Consider the following 18,493-nt stretch of genomic DNA (forward strand, 5'->3'; position numbering starts at 1 on the left):
GAGGACGGGGAAGACTGAAATCTCTGCGGAAATCGAGAAGGGCTGTGACTTGTCTGTCAGCCCGTGTGGATGGGTGTGCGGGCGTGTGTTTATCCCACTGACAGTGTGCCCTCTGCCTGGCACGTGCCCAGCTCTGCCTGGAGCCTGTGACCCCTTCAACGCTGCAGAAGCTGTTCCCTGCGGCGTCTGGGGGGTCCGTACCTGCAGGTGTCTGACCTCCTGACCCTGCGAGGGTTGTCATGGTTGTTTGGGGGGACAGCATGCAGAAGCAAAGAAGTCTGGGTTGTGTGTGGCTTTAACTGGGCCGTCAGGCTGGGGTCCCTGGAGGTGAGGAGCTGAGAAGGGGGTCTCTGTGCTTTATTTTCTGCGCATAGGAGGGCAATGCTGGGGCGATGAGCCAGCAGGGTAAGGACCTGGGGGGGCGGGGCGGGGCGGGGGCGGAGACGGGGGATGCGGGGAGGGTGGGGAAACAGGACACCTCCTCCCTGGGGCAGTAGGCGCCCTGAATCCGTGCAGTTCTAACTCAGGAGAGGCAGGGGCAGACCCATCCCTCTACTCCCGGGCCTACCCTGCGGGGTCCAATAGCCATGGGGCCACCCCTGACACCCGCACCCAAGCAGCGACGTCAGCGCCTCCGCGCCGCTGCAGACTCGGTCCTCTGAATTATTGATGCGGTTGACGGGAAGAATCCAGCAAGCCCCACACGTGCGCGTCCTGAAGCCCAAGACGGAGGGCTCCCCCCGCCACTCCCCGCCCCAGTCCTCAAGGTCATGGATGAGGGGAGCGGGACAGGCAGAGAGAGGACATCAGAGCCCCCTCCCGGACTGCCGCAGTGCCTGGCGCTGGCGCCCACCTGGAGGCGGGGACGGGCTCTGACGTCACCGGGAGCCAATGAGAGCCCTCGGCCCTGAGGGTTGGGGGCTCAGAGCGCGCCCGCCTGCGGCCCTCGGGACGCCCCTCTTGGGAACGTCTGGCCTCTATCAGGATGAATTGGATCTGAAGTTCTGGTTCAGAGCGGGTGCAGGGAGGTCGGCGGAGGGTTCAGCCAAGGTCACTGGGCAACCGGGCCGGGGCCCACGTCGGCGCGCCCAGCCCCAGCCCGTCCCCTCCCCTGGGAGCTGAGCCTTAGTGGGGCAAGCGCCACGCTGAGTCTCACCGTCCTGGGGTGATGGGGGTGGGTCAGGGCGGGGATGGGGACCCAGGCAATCACACCGAGACTGGGGCAGGCACCCCCTCACACACACACACACACTTAGGGGCGGTGGAGAGCTGCGAAGACCCCTTCTTGGCCCTGACTTGTGCTCTGCAGGGCTAGAGCTGACCCCACTGCCGCAGGCAGAGCACTGCAGCTCTAGTGCCATGGGGGCCCTCTCCTGCCCCAGCCCCCACCCTCCATAGCACCGAGCGTCCTACCTGCCCCCATTCCTTGCCCTTCACAGAACTGAGCTCCTTCTGCTCACCCACCCTACCCCGTAGCATTCATAGCACTGTGCAGCTCTCCTGCCCGCATCACGCCCTCCGTAGCAGCCTGGGTCTTTCCTGCCCCAGCCTCTATCCTTCATTGCACCGGGCATCCTTCCTGCCCTGCTCCCTGCCCTTCATAGAACTGAGCTCCTTCTCCCAGCCCCCTCCATAGCACCGTGCACCCTTCCTGCCTCCTACCCCGCCCTCCAGAGCCAAGAGAGCATGGCCGGGGTTGGAGGGGATGAGGCAGGGCCCCCTAGCAGGGACAGGCAGCTATGGGGAGGGGTCTGCTCAGAAGTCTCTTGCGTGGAGCTGGATCGCTTCCTCAGAAACAGCAGCCTGAGAGAGGCACCCCCAAGGTCCACCCTGCCTGCCGTCTCTGAGCTTGACCTTGGGCAAGTCAGTGCTCCTTGGCCAGCTTCAGTTTCCTCCTCTGTGAGTGAACAGAAAGTACATGAAAAGTGTCTGGTCAGTGGTCAGTGAGCAGGAAGTGCTACTGAAGAAGGACAGGCCTGGGCCATGCAGAGGCTGTGGTGGACCCAGAAGTGTGGCTCCCGGCGTGTGGCCTTGGGCCCCAGGGTTGGCACCACCAGTCCTTCCCTTTTGGAGATGGGGCCAGGCAGTGGTCCTCTGAGCCCTGACCCAAGAAGGCCGGTCACCTAAGGCTCCCCTTTCTTGTCGGAGGCAGAAACTTTGTTTCTCTCTGAATATGAGTGTACTCCACTAAAAGGTGGGGAAAAGCGCTGCTTCTGTCTCTCATAACACCTGGCACACAGTAGGTGCTCAGTCACATGGTGATTCTCCTTGACCTCAGCCTGACCTCCAACTCCCTGGTAGGGACCACCCACCTCCTGCAGTCCCCAAGACTCTCCCTGAGAGGGCAGGGCTGTTTATTCAGCATTGACAGACCCGCTGGGAGTCTGCCTGTGAGTGGCCAAGAGGGACCAATTCCCAGAAAGACCAGCCAGCAGGGCTCGGGGATGCGCCCACCAATGGCAGCCCCCTTTCTGGGGCCAGGTATCAGCTCATCTAGTTCTCCCTGAACCCCCATGAGATGGCTCAGAAAGAGGTGGTTGAAGCACAGAGAGGTGCGTGTCCCACTCAGAATCACACAGTAAGGGGCAGAGCGGGTCCTGAACCTGCAGCACTCAGCTCCTGCTTCCTGAAGGACTGATGACCTCGAGCAGCAAACCCAAGGGGGCTGACCCAGGAGGAGCCCAGAGCCGCCACTGCAGAAGGCCTTTGGGGGAGGGGATGGTGTCTAGCCTGGCCCTGCCCAAGGGAGGCCTTGGGGATCTCAGAGAGGCAGGAGCAAGAGCCTGGGGGTGGAAACAGGAACAGCTGTGGGGGTGGGCGGCTGGACTGGCTGGCATGGGGTCTTCACCATGGATTCTAGGTGGGCTGCGGCCCTTTTGCAGGGTTCTGAGTCCAGGGGGAGCATGATGAGGGTGGGACTTGGTGGGGAAGGCAGAGCTGACCCAGAGGGGCTGCAGTGAGATGGGAAAAAATGGGCCTCACTGGACCCTGGAGGGCTGAGTGCTGCTGGGCTGGGCTGCCCCACTGGCTGGTTTGTGGAGAAGACTGGAATGTTCATGTGCAGCCCAGTTTATGTTGCCCCTGTGCTGAACACCCATGGGGAGAGATGTACTCTCTGGTCTGTCCCCTCCGGGGGCTGCTGGGGGTGATGAAAAGGGGATGCCTACCCTATGGGGAGAGGGGTGAAGGTCCCACCATAGGCCCAGCAGCCCCCAGGCTGCTCCCCAGCCTCGTTTCCCAGAAGAGCCAGGAGTGAGGGGCTGCCCAGAGGGTCCAGCACAGTCTCTCCCCTCCAGGAACATGACATCGAGACGCCTTATGGCCTTCTGCACGTGGTGATCCGGGGCTCCCCCAAGGGGAACCGCCCAGCTATCCTTACCTACCATGACGTGGGGCTCAACCGTAAGTGTGCCCTCCTCTGCCTAGGGTCTGCTGGAATAGTGAGGCCCCCTCCCTCCCCACAGGGCTGTATAGATCCCCACTCACGCTTAGCTCTATGCCTCCAGCCATGTGGGTCTTGGTTTCCCCGCTGAACCATGAGGCTGATCATCACCTCTGCCTTGACCTCCCTCCCAGCATCCACGGGCCTCATGGGCCTCCCCATCCCCCCCATCCCTTCCTCCCACTTCCACGGTTCCTTGGCTCAGCCAGAGCTGAGAGCTGTGTCTTTGCAGACAAGCTGTGCTTCAATACCTTCTTCAATTTTGAGGACATGCAGGAGATCACCAAGCACTTCGTGGTGTGCCACGTGGATGCCCCCGGTCAGCAGGTGGGGGCGTCACAGTTTCCTCAGGGGTAGGTACCAGGAATGCCCCGCCCCCAGCTTTCTCTAGGCCCCCCTACCTCCAGCTGCCCCGGACCTGACTTCCTGCTCCACCTGCAGGTACCAGTTCCCCTCCATGGAGCAGCTGGCCGCCATGCTCCCCAGTGTGGTACAGCACTTTGGGTGAGTCCCTGCCCAGTCCCCCACCCCGGAGGTGCCCACCACCGCCACAGAGCCAGCAGCTTCGAGCTGAGGGCTCAGGGCTATGGCTAGGTCTGCACTGGATGGCCATCAAGGGGAAAGAAACCCCTGGAGTGACCAGCATGCTCTCTCTCAGGTTCAAGTACGTGATTGGCATCGGAGTGGGAGCCGGAGCATATGTGCTGGCCAAGTTTGCAGTAAGTCTACCCACCACCACCCCAGGCCCAGCTAATCCCAGGACTGGTTCCCCCAGGGGCAACCTGCAGGAACTTTCTGAGTTCTTTCTTCCTCTCCTCCTCCCTCTACTTCCTCTTCACTTAGAAAAGTCCTTTTTCCTTTCTTTCCTCCAAGGAAATTAACTTTAAAAAAAAGTTAATTTTTTCATACATTTCCTTAAAACACTATACTCCGTAAGTTGCTCAAACCATTATCCAAAACCAACAAGCTATACAACTAATGAGCCACTAAGTAAGGATTATCTTAATTCCTCATTCACTAATTAGAGTAATACTTAAACATGAATCATTTTTTAACCAAAAATTACACTTACGTTAAGTTTTGAGGTTTAAAAAAGTCAGATTTCAGAAACATCATGTCGGGCAGGAGGAGCCCACAAGCTTTCCATCTCTAAAAAGAAAACCTTAATTTTTAGGACTCAAAGTATTTCTTTCTTCAAAACAAAGAACAAAACAAAAAATCTGACCAAGAATTTTCAGCTCCAGTTTTGACTGCAGTACTTAACCACCTTGTTGACTGTCAGTCATTCCCTGCCACCCCAGATAGCCTTGACATGACCGCAGTATGGATATATTACCATTTTCTCCTAAACACAGGCAGACAGTCGAACGGAAAACTCCAGTCTCTTTTACAATGTCTAACACAGAACAGGCTTTGGAAGGCTCAGTTTCTTCACATCGCTAGGGCTTTTTCTATGAAAGCAAAGAAACAGTATTTTATTGAAGATGTTTAGTTCTCAGTGTTGCAATAGTAACCTCTTCAAGTGAAAGTCACTCAGTCCTGTCCGACTCTGTGACCCCATGGGCTTTACAGTCCATGGAATTCTCCAGGCCAGAATACTGGAGTGGGTAACCTTTCCCTTCTCCAGGGGATCTCCTCAACCCAGGAATCGAATTGGGGTCTCCTGCATTGCGGACTGATTCTTTACCAACTGCGCTATAAGGGAACCTCTTCAAAGATATATTTAAAAGCTGAAAAACTGTGATATAGGCATAGATTCCAAATAAAAGGATTGTGAAAAGTTCCAGGTGGAGAGGAGGATGAGCAGGGCTGGAAGGGGCGCAAGTTCTCAGCTGAAGGCACTTGGTCATCGATTGCACCTTGGAAGCCCTTACAGAACGCGTCCTCCTCTTCAGACCCTTACCACCCACCACGGCCCACGAGACAGGCAGGGTTGGAACTTTACAGTCCGTTTTCTAGTGGAAAGATAGGGGCTCCCTGCACCCCGTCGCGCCCCTCAAGTCCTGTCTCCCTGTCACGGCAGCTCATCTTCCCCGACCTGGTGGAGGGGCTGGTGCTGATGAACATCGACCCCAACGGCAAAGGCTGGATCGACTGGGCGGCCACCAAGGTGAGCGCGATCCACCTGGAGCGGGGCGGAGCAGGGGGCAGGCCGGAGCCGGAGGTGGGGCGGGGTGGAGCCAGGAGCGGAGCCGGGGGCGGGCCGGAGCCGGGGCGGGGGCGGAGCCGGAGCCGGGGGTCGTGCGAGGTGTCACTTACACTGGCCTCCGCTCGGCCTGCAGCTCTCCGGCCTGACCAGCACTTTACCCGACACGGTGCTATCCCACCTCTTCAGCCAGGTAAGGGTGTGCGGGAAGACCTCATGCAGGAGTGGGGTGGGCGGGCTAGGAACCTCCCGAAGAGCCCGGTTGGGGTGGGGTGGGGTGGGGTGGGGCGGGGATCGGCAGTGGATGTAGCATCTGAGCTGAGCTGCCGCACCCCTGCCCTGTGGTGAGCCAGGAGACTGCGGCACCGAGGACTGGGAGGGGTTCCCCCGCCTCTGAAGGTCATGGGCTCCCCACGACAGTCTTGCTGCCTCCCTCTCCCCACCATCACTGGGGGTGGGGCAAGGGCTGCTCTGCGATGCCCACTCTGACGTCCCTGTCTGTGGCTCCCCTCTGTGGATGCCGCTCACCGCCCCCTTCCCCTCCTGCCGTTCCCGGAATCCAGGAGGAGCTGGTGAGCAACACAGAGTTGGTGCAGAGCTACCGGCAGCAGATCTCGAATGTGGTGAACCAGGCCAACCTGCAGCTCTTCTGGAACATGTACAACAGGTATGGGCGGCCGGGGGGCCGGATGGCAGCACCAAGAGGGGAGGGCTCACATAGCTGGGGGATCCCTGATTCAGCCGTCCGAGGGAGGAGGCCAGTCGCTGGCCGGCTGGCAGAAGAGCAGACTATCCAGCCTCCGACAGGGGTGACCTCTTGCCCGGGGTCACACCCCTGGAGGGGCAGAGGGCGAGCAGGGCTTGTCCGCTCCTCCTCCACCCCTGGCATCGCTGGCAGGAGCAGTGGGGGATGTGGGCACCACCCCTGCCCCCACCACCCTGAGCCTCAGTGCTGACAGCCAGCCCAAAGTGGAGAGGAGGAGGGATGAAGTGCTCGGCGGAGCCCCTTGGGTTAGTCCTGCAGGGGAGTATCCTGCAGCTCCCACTGGCATGTCCTTCCTTCTCTTTTTTCCTACAAATATTTCTCGAGCCCCTGCTATGTGCATGGTGCTAGAGAAACACTGGGGAGGGAGAGGAGCCCCAGCCGGCCTCCCTCTAAGGCCCAGGACTCCCAGCACAATGGTGGTCACAGCCCGTGATGACAGCCAAATGGGAGGGCCCACCTGGCATGAGCTGGAGAGTCTGGGAAGAAGTCACATGCGGGGGCCCTAAGGCCCTTAGGTCCCTGTCTCCCCATTTCACCAATGGCATCCGTGAGGATCTGTCTCACAGTCGAGACTCCAGAGCGTGAGCCCCAAGTCTGGGACCAGCCTGGCACCTGGAGGGATGTTGGGCCGTAATTGCCATGTGGAGGGATTGGGTATGGCTGAAATATAGCAGGTCAGGTTGGACATGCTCCAACACACCGCCCCGGGATCCCATCCTGGGATGCCCACCTCTGCCTCCCCCTGCAGCCGCAGAGACCTAGATATTAACCGGCCTGGGACAGTGCCCAATGCCAAGACTCTCCGGTGAGTGGCCCTCCCCCTCCAGCCTACCTGGCCCTTGCACACACTGCCCCCCACCTTGCTCCGGTGCCCAGGCCAGACGGCCCTCTTCCTCTGTGCCTGCAGCTGCCCCGTGATGCTGGTGGTCGGGGATAACGCACCTGCCGAGGATGGCGTGGTGAGTGAGGATCGTGCCCAGGTGCGGGTGGGAGGCAAGGGTAAAGGGGTCACTGGCTCCTGGCCCACAAGGCCAATCCTTGACCCAGCCCCTGGAAGCCTCGGGGTGGGCCCTGGTTGCCGGGCTCCTCATCCCACTTCCCCCCATCTTGCCATGCACTTCCGCCTGGAGCCACCCCATCCTTCAGGTGAGGGAAGCCTGGAGACAGGAGGGCCCTGGGGCCGGGATCAGGCTGCTTATTCCCTCTGCCCACCCCACAGCAGTGTAGCCCCTCTGCAGTCTCGAACCATTTTAAGCCCAGAGACTAAGATCTCCTTTTTCTCTAAAATCTGATTCATTGGTTATGAAATAATTTGTGAGCACAGGAGCACATACCCCATTACATCTGGGACCATGTGTCACCTCTCCTGTTGGAACTCTGACAGCAGACAGCCTGGGGGTTTCATGCCCCCCTTAGCACAGAAAGCCGGGGTTCAGGAATGCCCAGGGAAGCCCCCCTGCCCAGTGTGCACCCAGACTGTGCCCGAGGGCTGGGGGAATGGGGTAGGGCTGTGCCTGCTGTCTTAACACAGGCAGGGCCAGAGCTTCAGAGGCTTCAGGTCTCCTGCTGACCTTCGGCCCTCCCTCACCTTGACCTCTGACTCCTGGGGTCCCTGGTGCTTTCCCAGCCTCTCCTGTGGAGGTGGCCCTGGCTCCCTGTGAGGACTGGGCCCAGCCCCCACCCCACCAGCAGTGGTGAGTGGAACAGAGGGTCTCAGGCCCTCAGGAAGCTGCTTCCAGATCCCCAGGGCGTTGACCTTTCTGAAGGTGCCCAGGGAGGTGCTGGCTGGCCTGTGTCTGCCCCCTGCACTCCCTCCCTGTCTCCCAGCCCTGGGAGAGAACCTACCTTAGCACCTGGGGCAGGGGGCGCCCCTGACACCCTCAGGTGCCTCACCATGCTGAAGCTGCTCCTTGTCCCCAGGTCGAGTGCAACTCCAAACTGGATCCAACCACCACGACCTTCCTGAAGGTGAGGCCTCCCCCTCCCCACCATGGGCCCCCCCGCAGGGAGGGGTCCCAGCCAAGGCGGAGCAGGATGATGTGTCTGATCAGGGGACAGGCAAGGTGTGGTGGGAGGTGGCCCCTGTTCAGTTCACCCTGTCTTTTCCCTGCAGATGGCAGATTCCGGGGGTCTCCCCCAGGTCACACAGGTGAGACTCTTGGCCCTCCTCCCATCCCTTACCTGGCCCAGGGTGGGTGGGACCTCTCCCCTCCCCGAATCCCAGGCCACCAATCAGACCCTGTGCCTGTCCCTTGTCCTGCAGCCTGGGAAGCTGACTGAAGCCTTCAAATACTTCCTGCAAGGCATGGGCTACAGTAAGTGTACTCCTCCCACCACACCCCAGTGACTAGGGAGCAGGCAGCAGGTGGGCCTGTGAGCATAAGTCCTTTTCCAGGGAAGCCCTGGGGACTTCTAGGGCATCTTCGCCTAGACTGTTAAGTTGGTGATGCCAGGCCGATCCCTGCCCTCCTGTGCCCTTGGAGAGGGAGGCTTTGGGGCACTGTTTTCATGGCAGGGCTGGGCCTGTTAGGTGGGGGGGTTCTCCCAGCCCTAGGGGACCCAGGCCTGAGGCTGAATCCTGCCAGGGAAGCCTGCCTGGGGGTGAGTCATCCACACCATGCCCCCAGCTGGACCTCCAGCACCCGAGAAGGGCTGGGAAGGTGCTGGATGGTGCGAGGGGCAGCAGAGAAGCGGGCCTGGAGTCTGGGAACTGGGGAAAGCACGGGAGGCCATCTGGGTGTGAGGAGAGCTGAAAGCAGCCACGCCTGGAGGCAGCAGACCTGAAGACCCTGAGGTCATAGGGGCTGTGGGTGGGTGGAACCGGCTCCCTGCCGCCTCCAGCTTCCCCTCGTGCAGGGGTGAGACCCTGCTCATGAGCCTCTCCCACATGCACACACGGCCCTCCAGTGACACAGGCGTATCCCCTGAGTTCCTCCCGTCTCCCCCTTATGCCTGGCTCTCCTCCTAGAAGCAGACTTCCTCTCCCTGAATTTGTTTTCTTCCCCTTCCACTTCAGTCTCTGGATCTTGTGTCTCCTTGGTAGGACAGGCCTATAGGGAAAGACCGGGGGGGTCCAGCCAGGAACTGAACTCCTCCCGGCCTCCAGGGGACTGGGCCCCTTGCCAGCCTGTCTGGGGACAAGTGGGGCAACAAGAGGCCAAGCCCCACAGTGAGACCCGGCAGGGACACAGAGCTGTGGAGGTGCCTGGAGAACACGGCTGGGATGGGTGGGTAAGCGGTACTTGTCGGGCCCGGGACCTGTTCCCTGGGCCCTGGGAGGAATACCATCGTGCAGCTCAAGACCTGGGAAGATTTGAGAGATTATACAGGCTTCTATCCAGGGCTTCCCAGGCAGCTCAGTGGGAAAAAAATCCACCTACCATTGCAGGAGACCTGGGTCCGATCCCTGGGTCGGGAAGATCCCCTGGAGGACGATATGGCAACTCGCTCCACTATTCTTGCCTGGAGAATCCCATGGTCAGGGGAGCCTGGCGGGCTACGGTCCACAGGGTCACAAAGAGTCGGACACGACTGAGCACGCACCCATGGGCCTCTATCTGCGGGGATACTGAGCCCAGCGGAGTGGTGAGGGTGCGGGAACAGGTTAGGTGTCCTCAAAGGCCTTATTGGCAGAGCCCCCAGGACTGCAGCCCGGGCTGGAGAAGCGGAGGTGGCTGAGTACCCCACCCTGCTCTCTGGGCTCCTCGGGGCAGACTGACATCAGTGGCTCCTTCTGGGGCTGCTGCAGTAATGGGGGGGCAGGAGGGGGGCCCCTGAGGCTCTGGCCCTGCCCCCAGCCTCTCTGTACCCTCCTCTCCTCTCCGACCCATCTCAACGCCCGGGCCACGCCCGACCTCCTCTTCACCCGTGTTCTGTGTCTCCCCACCCCGCCCCCTGGCTCTGTCTTCTCTCTTAGTTGCATACTTGAAGGACCGAAGGCTGAGTGGAGGAGCAGGTAGCCCGCATCCCCTCCCCTGATGCATGGATCCCCCGCCCGCCGCCATCGCCCGGGCCCCTCTGCTCCTCCCTCTATGCAGTGCTGCAGCCAAGCCGCATCTCACCGCTTTTCTGTGGGCTCTATCCCGTTTAGGGCTCCGGAGTGGCCAGGCTTTAGACCAGCCGTGCTTCTAGGTTCCCCGGGGCCCCATGGCTTCCAGAGCCCTGGCAGTTGGAGCCAGAACCTCCCAGAGGTGTCAGGCCTGGGGTTAGGGGCACGCCACACCTGAGCTGGACAGGTGGCTGGCGGAGGTCAGGACGGAAGCATTTGCTCCCTATGAGTTTATCTCACTTGTGTGACTCTCTGAATAATGGACTGAGGGCCGTCTGAGGCTACCACACCTTGCCCTTTACAGAACTGATCTCCCCCCGCCTGGCCCCATTGTCCTCTTGAGGGAAGCAGAATTAGAAAGAACGTCCCATCCTTCCCCGGGCTCAAGGACACCTGGTCGGTCATCAGCTGCTGCCCTGTCGTGCCACAGCTCTGGCCCGCTCTTGTGAGGAGGGTCCTGCCAGCCCCTGTGGCCCCCGCCCCTTGGGCGCACTCCCTGTCTCTGGCGTTGCATGACTGTAGAGCCCTGGCTGCGGATGGGCCTCCGTGCCTTCGTCGGAAGAACGGGTCTCGCTGGCCGCTTTGCTTGCGTAAATCCTTCTCCCTTCTCCCACGTGCCCGTGCCTGCCCCGCTGGCCCGTCCTCACCCCCGGTGCCCTTTCTGTCCGCAGTGCCCTCGGCCAGCATGACTCGTCTTGCCCGCTCTCGCACCGCGTCCCTCACCAGCGCCAGCTCGGTGGACGGTGGCCGCCCGCAGGCCTGCACCCACTCGGAGAGCAGCGAGGGGCTGGGCCAGGTCAACCACACCATGGAGGTGTCCTGTTGAAGCCCCAGATCTCGAGAAGACGCCCACTCGCCCCCCCACCCACATCGACGTCCCATGGCCACCCTTTCGCGGCTCATTTCCCCTTTAGTTTATTTTTGTGAGGGCAAAGGGGAGGAAATGGGGTTACTTCTCTTTTGTTTAAAAAGAAGAGGGGATCCGTCTAGAAGCTGCTGCGGAACAGTCTCCAGATGGTTTGAGGGGCTCACTCCTCCCCACCTCATTCCCCTCACGCACCTCGTTAACTTGGCTGACTCAGTCCCTCTCTTCCGACTCCCCAAGGCCCAGGCATAGTAAGGGTACCATTCCAGGGAGGGAAGGGGATTAGCTCAGGAAAGACTCAGAGTCCTCCTCTGACCGTGATCCAGGGTAACATCCTGGGTCAAAGAAAGCATGGGTTGACCCCCTGGGCCAGGCAGGTTTGAAGATGGGGAGGAGGTTTTGAGGTGGTGGGTGCTGGGCCAGCAGGAACATGGAGTCCAGCTCGTGAGCTGGCGTGAAAACCAGGAGCCAGTCCCTTTCCCCTGCAGCCCCAACACCAAGTCTGTTTCTGGTCTTAGCACCTATGACAATCGTCTGAACAGAAGCCACAAGGGGGCGCCACTCCCAGGCAGCAGTTTAGCGGGGGCTCTCCTGGCAGGCCTGGTGCTGTAGGGCCACGCAGGCAGGGACTGAAGAGGGCTGCTTCGCCTGAGGAAGACAGAACACGGAGGACCTGGAGGAACCCCACAGACTGTCCCTTCCAGCCCTACACTCGGCCACCTCCTGGCCCTGGCCTATTGCTGAGCCAAGGCCCCGAGGCAGAACGTCACCTGGTCCTCTGCCTCCATAGGGAGCTGACTGGGGCTGAGGTTAAAGGCTGGGATAGCCTTTGAGTGTTGGGTGCACTTCTGAGAACTTCATGGTGACTGCTTTTGGAAGCCTGCAGACAGTGGCGGCTCAGAGTTCCCATAGAGTTCCCTCAGAGACCCCCCTTTGTGCCTCCAGGTTCCATGGAAGACAGCTCAGTCAGCAGCAGCGTGGCCAAGGTCACTAGAAACGTTTCTAGAGAGAGTTCTCATCAAGCTCTGCCAGCGTTTCACGCGGGCATCACTGAGCACGCTTATGTGGAGAAAACTGTCCAAGGTAGCCCCACATCACCATCCTAGCCAGGTGGAGGAGGCCTAGGCTGGGGCTTGCTGGGTCCAGGGGTGGGAGGTAATGTTTCTGGAAGTGAACAAGGGCCAGGCAGAAGGGCAAGGCTCCCCACACAACCCAGCCCCTTCCTGTCACCTGAAGCCCAGCACTGTGCCATATACTTCCTATCCACCACCTTACCAGGTAGAATCTCCTGGCCCGGAAACCAGAAGCCATTTGTCTCTGAGCCTAAATCAATTGCCATAAGCCCCCAAATGAGCAAAGAGAAGAGGAGAGGGCAATGAAAAATGCAGGACTGTGGAGGGGGGTGGGTGCGTGTGGGGCTGAGGGGACGCCTGCATCCACATTTCCTCTGCACACGTCACCCCCTTCTATGCTCTTAAGCCATCACTCAACACTGCTCTAGAGCCCACTGGAGTGTTAGTCTGCCCCCAGTTCTGTTCACTCGCGTGCTTCCTCTGAATATCAAATGTGACTGTTTGAAAAGCTGGTAGAATTAATCCCTTACTGTAGATAGCGCTGTGAAACTTGGATTTCTTTTCTGTGTTCTTTCAGATGAGATATCTATAAATACCTATACATTATATATATATATGTATATTGGGTACCCCCGCGTGTGGCTTTCCATTGGAGGTTGTGTCTTCTTTGGTCAAAGTGAACTTTTAATGGAATTTATTATTTTCCTCTCTGTACAAAGTGAAGAGCCTACTCTTGTGTATTTTGGTGGCTGATGTCGTGAGACTTTGAGATGACAAAATGTAAAACAAAACCCCTTGTCAACATAGAAAGAGTTAAGTGTGCTGAAAAACTAATAAAGTAATAAGAATTTGAGTATGGTGATGCTGTGCCCATCGTGGGAAGCTTTGAAAGAGGAAGTATAAGCTGGTGAGGCTGGTGCTTCCTGGGTTTTAGGTAGGGTTGAACGTTTAGAGCGAAGACAGGCATTTCCATCCGTCTCTGTATTTCCAGATCTTGTCACATTCCACAAGGTAGATATTAATTATCCTAGTTTCACAGCTGAGAAAACTGAATTTGCCCTAACAAGAGACCAAAGTGGGAGCTGAACCTTGGCAGTAATTGACTTCAAAACCCAGATCTGTAATCTCTGTATTTGCTGCCTTTAATTTCTTAAATTTAACGACATGCTATTTCCCCGTGTTTAACCACCATTTCTGATTCATTCACTATCCTGCCGTTTGTCAGTTACGAAAGAACCAAGTAAATAAAAGCAAACCCCTCCTTCTGCTCTGCAGAAGCAAGACAAGGTCTGTTCTAGTTTGGAGAGCCCCGCCCACTCCCCACGAAACTGCGCAAACCGCTCCATTCGCGCTCCCAGCCGATCTCTCGCGAGGCCTTCCCTTCGCATCCAGAAACCAGATTTTGCACTTCAACTGGGCTTTTACCTCTGCTGTCAGAGACCTAAGCGGGAAAACGTTGTGCCTGGCTCAGACCACGCTCAAGGCGGCAAAAGGACACGCCTTCATGCACCCAACCGCACGTTTTCTAAACCCAGCTGCGGACACTTGGCCTCAAAGATGTTTTCAGCGGGGATGATATCAGTTCAGTTCAGTTCAGTCGCCCAGTCGTGTCCGTCTCTTTGCGATCCCATGGACTGCAGCACGCCAGGCCTCCCTGTCCATCGCCAACTCCCGGAGCCTAGTCAAACCCATGTCCATTGAGTCGGTGATGCTATCCAACCATCTCCTCCTCTGTCGTCCCCTTCTCCTCCCGCCTTCAATCTTTCCCAGCATCAGGGTCTTTTCCAATGAGTCAGTTCTTCCCATCAGGTGGCCAAAGTACTGGAGTTTCAGCTTCAGCATCAGTCCTTCCAATGAATATTCAGGAATGATTTCCTTAGGATGGACTGGTTGGATCTCCTTGCAGTCCAAGGGACTCTCAAGAGTCTTCTCCAGCACATTTCAAAAGCTGCTGCTGCTAAGTCGTTTCAGTCGTGTCCGACCCTGTGCTGAGTGCAAATCCTTGCTTGTCTTCCGCGCGAAGGCGAAATGAACGTCACGTGGTCCGGGGCGGGGACATAGGGCCCGCCCTCGAAAGTCCAGCCCCCGGACGCCGGAAGCGCTGGTGCGGCTCTACAGACGCGGGAGGCTCCGTGCCCTCGGACCATGGCGACCCAGGCGAAGCGCCGGCGGGTAAGTCACGGCGGGCGGCGGCGGTGCACCCCTTTCCACCGCGCCACGCCACTCTCCCGCCCTCCTGGCGCGCGCGCTCTGCGCCGTGCCGCGAGTCACTCGCCGCTCTTCGCGTCCCCTCCCCAACCCCGGGCCTTCCTCCGCGCGCGCGCCCCCGTCTTCTCCGCCCCCATCGAGCTCTCCCGGGCGGGGCCGCGCCACTGCGCTTGCCTGTCTTAGGTGGCCGGGCCTGCGGGCAGCGACGAAGACCCGGCCCCGGTGGCCAGCTTCCTGAGCTGGTGCCAGCGGGTGGGACTGGAGCTGAGTCCCAAGGTGAGAGGGGGCCTGGGGGAGGTGGGTGCAGCGGGGAAGCGGGCGCGGGCCAGCTCTGAGCGGCCATTCTCTCTGCTCAGGTGGCGGTGAGCCGGCAGGGCACGGTGGCAGGCTACGGCATGGTGGCCCGGGAGAGCGTGCAGCCCGGTGAACTGCTGTTCGCGGTGCCGCGGGCCGCGCTCCTGTCGCAGCACACCTGCTCCATCAGCGGCGTGCTGGAACGAGGTGGGCACGCCGACAGGGGTGGAGAGATGCTGAGTTGGGCCCGCGGGGTCCCTAATCTCCGTGTCTCCCCCAGAGCGAGGCGCGCTGCAGAGCCAGTCGGGCTGGGTGCCGCTGCTGCTGGCGCTACTCCACGAGATGCAGGCCCCGGCCTCGCTCTGGCGCCCCTACTTTGCGCTCTGGCCCGAGCTGGGCCGCTTGGAGCACCCCATGTTCTGGTGAGAGCCGTAGGAGGGGCTGGGGAGCGCCAACACCGTACGTTGCCTGGCTCGAACCGCTTGCCCTTGGGACACGGGTGCTAAGCGCTAGTCTCGGTAGATTGGGTGAAGAACCTGGGTGGGGGTGTCACTGCAGGCCAGAGGAGGAGCGCCGGCGATTGCTGCAGGGCACAGGCGTACCTGAGGCCGTGGAGAAGGATTTGGCCAACATCCGCAGCGAGTATTATTCCATTGTGCTGCCCTTCATGGACGCCCACGCTGATCTTTTCAGCCCCAGGGTCCGATCTCTGGAACTCTACCGCCAGCTCGTGGCTCTTGTGATGGCCTACAGGTCAGTGAGTAGAGCCTTGCAAAGGACTCTCTTCTTTAGAACTCTGTTGAGTGACCAGAAGGGAAAGGACAGTGAGCCCCACCCCAACACTGGGCTTTAGCCAAGTTCTTTCTGTGGCAGCTTTCAGGAACCACTGGAGGAAGAGGAGGATGAAAAGGAGCCAAACTCCCCTTTGATGGTGCCTGCTGCAGACATACTAAACCATTTAGCCAATCACAATGCCAATCTAGAATACTCTCCAGTGAGTGGATCCCTCCCAGTTCTTGTTTCTGTGCCTTGATGCTTGGGCATTTGAGTCAAACCAATGTCTTCTTCATGCTGGCCTGGCAGTTGAGCCAAATGGGCTCAGTTCTCCTCATACTAGAAATGAGTAGGTGAAATTAGTTCCTCCGCTATGTATTCAGTGAAGTTCTCTGAACACTAAAGCCCTCAAAGAAAGTTGGGGTTAATCCTCTGCTAAACCTGTGCCATCGTTGTTTTGGTGCTTTAGGTCTGTTCTGTGCAGTGCCAATGAGCTGAGATTGTGTCAGGGATCTGGAACAGCCATAGCGTCAGTACTTTTCAGAAGAGGGGATGTTCCTAAGAAAGGGTTCAAGATGATACCAGGACTGTGTTTATATCTATTTGCTAAGTGGAAAGTTGCAAGAAAAGATGTCTAAGTTTACGGAGTTAAAAGTTAGGAAATGGCTGTTATTTTTAAAACCTTGTCTCCATTTGCTGTTCCTACTTTGATCTGGGTTGGGTTTTGTTGGCTTTTTTTTTTAACAGAGCCGCGCATATCTTAGTTACCCAACCAGGGATTGAGTCCTAACCTCTGAACCACCAGTGAATTTCCTTTGATCTGGGGTTTTTTTTTTTGGCTGCACTGTGCGGCACATGGTATCTTAGTTCCCCAAGCAGGGATGGAACCCACACCTTGCTGCAGTGGAAGCTTGGAGTCTTAACCACTAAGACCACCAGGAAATCCTTAATTTATTTTTTAAAGCTAGCAACTTTTTGAAGTGCTTGAGATGACTGAGCAGAGGTTTCACCTACTAAAGCATTGGGCTGTTTAGACTTTTACAAGCCTCATTTGTTTTATTCTACAGCACAGGATCGTAACTAATAGTAGAATGTTGGTAGGTACAGCATCAGTCTCATCGCTGAACTATACCCGTTGGAGGAACTATACTTTCCTAGGAGTGAAGTCATATTCTTAGGGGTGGCCCGGAAAGGGCTTGACCCCAGCTTCTGAACCCTTCCACCCCAGACTTGTCTTCGGATGGTGGCCATTCAGCCCATTCCTAAAGGCCATGAAATCTTCAACACTTACGGGCAAATGGCTAACTGGCAACTGATTCACATGTATGGTTTTGCTGAACCATATCCTGACAACACCAATGACACAGCTGACATTCAGATGGTGACTGTTCGTGAAGCCGCGTTACAGGGTGAGTGGTTTAGCTCACGCTGGTGTGTCTATCCTTGCCCCCTTTTTGTGGACTAAGGAGAAATGAGGTTTTGGGTTTACCAAGACTTTCACACCGGTACTTTTCTATCTATAGGAACAAAAGTTGAAGCTGAAAGGCTCCTACTGTATGAACGCTGGGATTTCTTATGCAAATTGGAGATGGTAGGGGAAGAGGGAGCCTTCGTGATTGGGCGTGAAGAGGTACTGACTGAAGAGGAACTGGCCGCTACACTCAAGGTAAATGCTCAAAATGAGTATTTAGAGCTAGATGAGAGGAAAGGTGGCCTGGACAGAGTACACGCAAATGCTGCCAGGATAGGCTAGCTTCTCTGAATCAGTTTCAGAAACATGCAAGTATTATATCCTACTTCAAAGGGCCCCATGGTTGCTTGTAGGTACTGTGCATGTCTGCTGAGGAGTTCAGAGAGTTTAAAGACCGGAATGGATGGGAAGATGATAAAAGCGAAGACAGCCTGACAATCACAGACATCCCCAAACTCAAAGCATCATGGAGACAGCTTCTTCGGGACAGTGTTTTGTTGACCCTGCAAACCTATGCCACAGACTTGAAAACTGAGCAAGATTTACTCAGCAACAAGGAGGTCTATGCGGCACTTAGCTGGAGGGAACAGCAAGCCTTACAGGTGCGTTACGGTCAGAAGATGATTCTACACCGGCTGTTGGAGCTGACACGTTAGCAGGCTCCCTTCTGCCTGAAGGAGTATCCCGAAGAGGAACTTCGTGCTAAGCTAGTATGCACTGATGCTTGGAAAGAAGTAAAATTTGGATCTTTTGCTTTGTGTTTTGTACTAATACCAAAAGGAAAAGTAGCAAAATTGTTAACAAAATAGGATGAACTCCAAGGTAAGAGTGACAGGCTGAAGGATCAGGAGCAGTAGACTTGTGAATTGCTGCTGTTGCTAACACTGATAAACTTTGTAACTGTTTTGTTATGAAGTTTGAACCAAAGCAGAAATGTGACAGTGACACATTTTGTTGCCGTCTAGCATTTAATGACACGGAGCTTGAAAGTAGACCTGGTAGGTCCATCTTGAGCAGCCACTTTCCTTTTTACAAAACTTCCTGTTGGAGGATTGAGTGAGCTATGTTACTGGAACTCTGAGCAGTTATTTTAATTCCTTAGCAGCCTAAGATACCAGTGACATACAAGCCCCCATGTAAGATTTCTATTTATCTTGTATATATTTCAAGTGGGATAAATATAAAATATGTACCTACTCCTATTCCTTTTCTTTTAAAAATTATATCAAAATGCTATGAAGGTCTATTTTTTAAAACTGGCATTTTGAATTTAACCACAGAAACCTGGTGCAATTAACTTTTAGAAAGGAAAAGGAAAACACTACACAGAAATCACTTCCTTATTTAAAGATGCTACATTGGGAGTGGAAAAACTTGGCATTCAGCAAAAGTTGGTGTTCCCCAAT

The 18,493-nt window shown here is 57.1% G+C and overlaps 2 protein-coding genes across 6 annotated transcripts in view; both read left to right on the top strand.

The window, feature by feature from the left end:
- NDRG4 (NDRG family member 4) overlaps positions 1-13,188 on the top strand; it is a 42,531-nt gene extending 29,343 nt beyond the window's left edge. For 3 of the 5 annotated variants that reach the window (XM_018062073.1, XM_018062069.1, XM_018062071.1), the window contains 14 exons: positions 3,297-3,402; positions 3,675-3,795; positions 3,884-3,946; positions 4,101-4,161; positions 5,466-5,552; positions 5,725-5,781; positions 6,152-6,255; positions 7,103-7,159; positions 7,262-7,313; positions 8,275-8,322; positions 8,468-8,503; positions 8,618-8,669; positions 10,271-10,309; positions 11,074-13,188. In XM_018062073.1, coding sequence (XP_017917562.1) covers positions 3,297-3,402; positions 3,675-3,795; positions 3,884-3,946; positions 4,101-4,161; positions 5,466-5,552; positions 5,725-5,781; positions 6,152-6,255; positions 7,103-7,159; positions 7,262-7,313; positions 8,275-8,322; positions 8,468-8,503; positions 8,618-8,669; positions 10,271-10,309; positions 11,074-11,228 — 1,038 coding nt within the window. In that variant the 3' untranslated portion in view covers positions 11,229-13,188. The remainder of the gene's footprint in view (positions 1-3,296; positions 3,403-3,674; positions 3,796-3,883; positions 3,947-4,100; positions 4,162-5,465; positions 5,553-5,724; positions 5,782-6,151; positions 6,256-7,102; positions 7,160-7,261; positions 7,314-8,274; positions 8,323-8,467; positions 8,504-8,617; positions 8,670-10,270; positions 10,310-11,073) is intronic. The other 2 variants (XM_018062070.1, XM_018062072.1) reach the window with 1 other exon arrangement.
- SETD6 (SET domain containing 6) lies at positions 14,249-18,283 on the top strand. Its single transcript, XM_018062068.1, has 9 exons — positions 14,249-14,512; positions 14,732-14,824; positions 14,905-15,049; positions 15,123-15,264; positions 15,401-15,595; positions 15,716-15,836; positions 16,845-17,025; positions 17,140-17,282; positions 17,441-18,283. Exons 1-9 carry the CDS (start codon positions 14,486-14,488, stop codon positions 17,741-17,743), a joined length of 1,350 nt encoding a protein of 449 aa, XP_017917557.1. The 5' UTR covers positions 14,249-14,485; the 3' UTR covers positions 17,744-18,283.

The sequence above is a fragment of the Capra hircus genome, chromosome 18 (assembly GCF_001704415.2).
Source record: "Capra hircus breed San Clemente chromosome 18, ASM170441v1, whole genome shotgun sequence".
Lineage (NCBI taxonomy): Eukaryota > Metazoa > Chordata > Mammalia > Artiodactyla > Bovidae > Capra > Capra hircus.

Excerpts from the sequence above, each read along its gene's own strand:
- SETD6 (XM_018062068.1), top strand. The coding sequence starts at position 14,486 with ATGGCGACCCAGGCGAAGCGCCGGCGG. Across the intron at positions 15,265-15,400 it reads TTGGAGCACCCCATGTTCTG|GCCAGAGGAGGAGCGCCGGC; the intron begins GTGAGAGCCGTA and ends GTGTCACTGCAG. Across the intron at positions 17,026-17,139 it reads TCGTGAAGCCGCGTTACAGG|GAACAAAAGTTGAAGCTGAA; the intron begins GTGAGTGGTTTA and ends TTCTATCTATAG.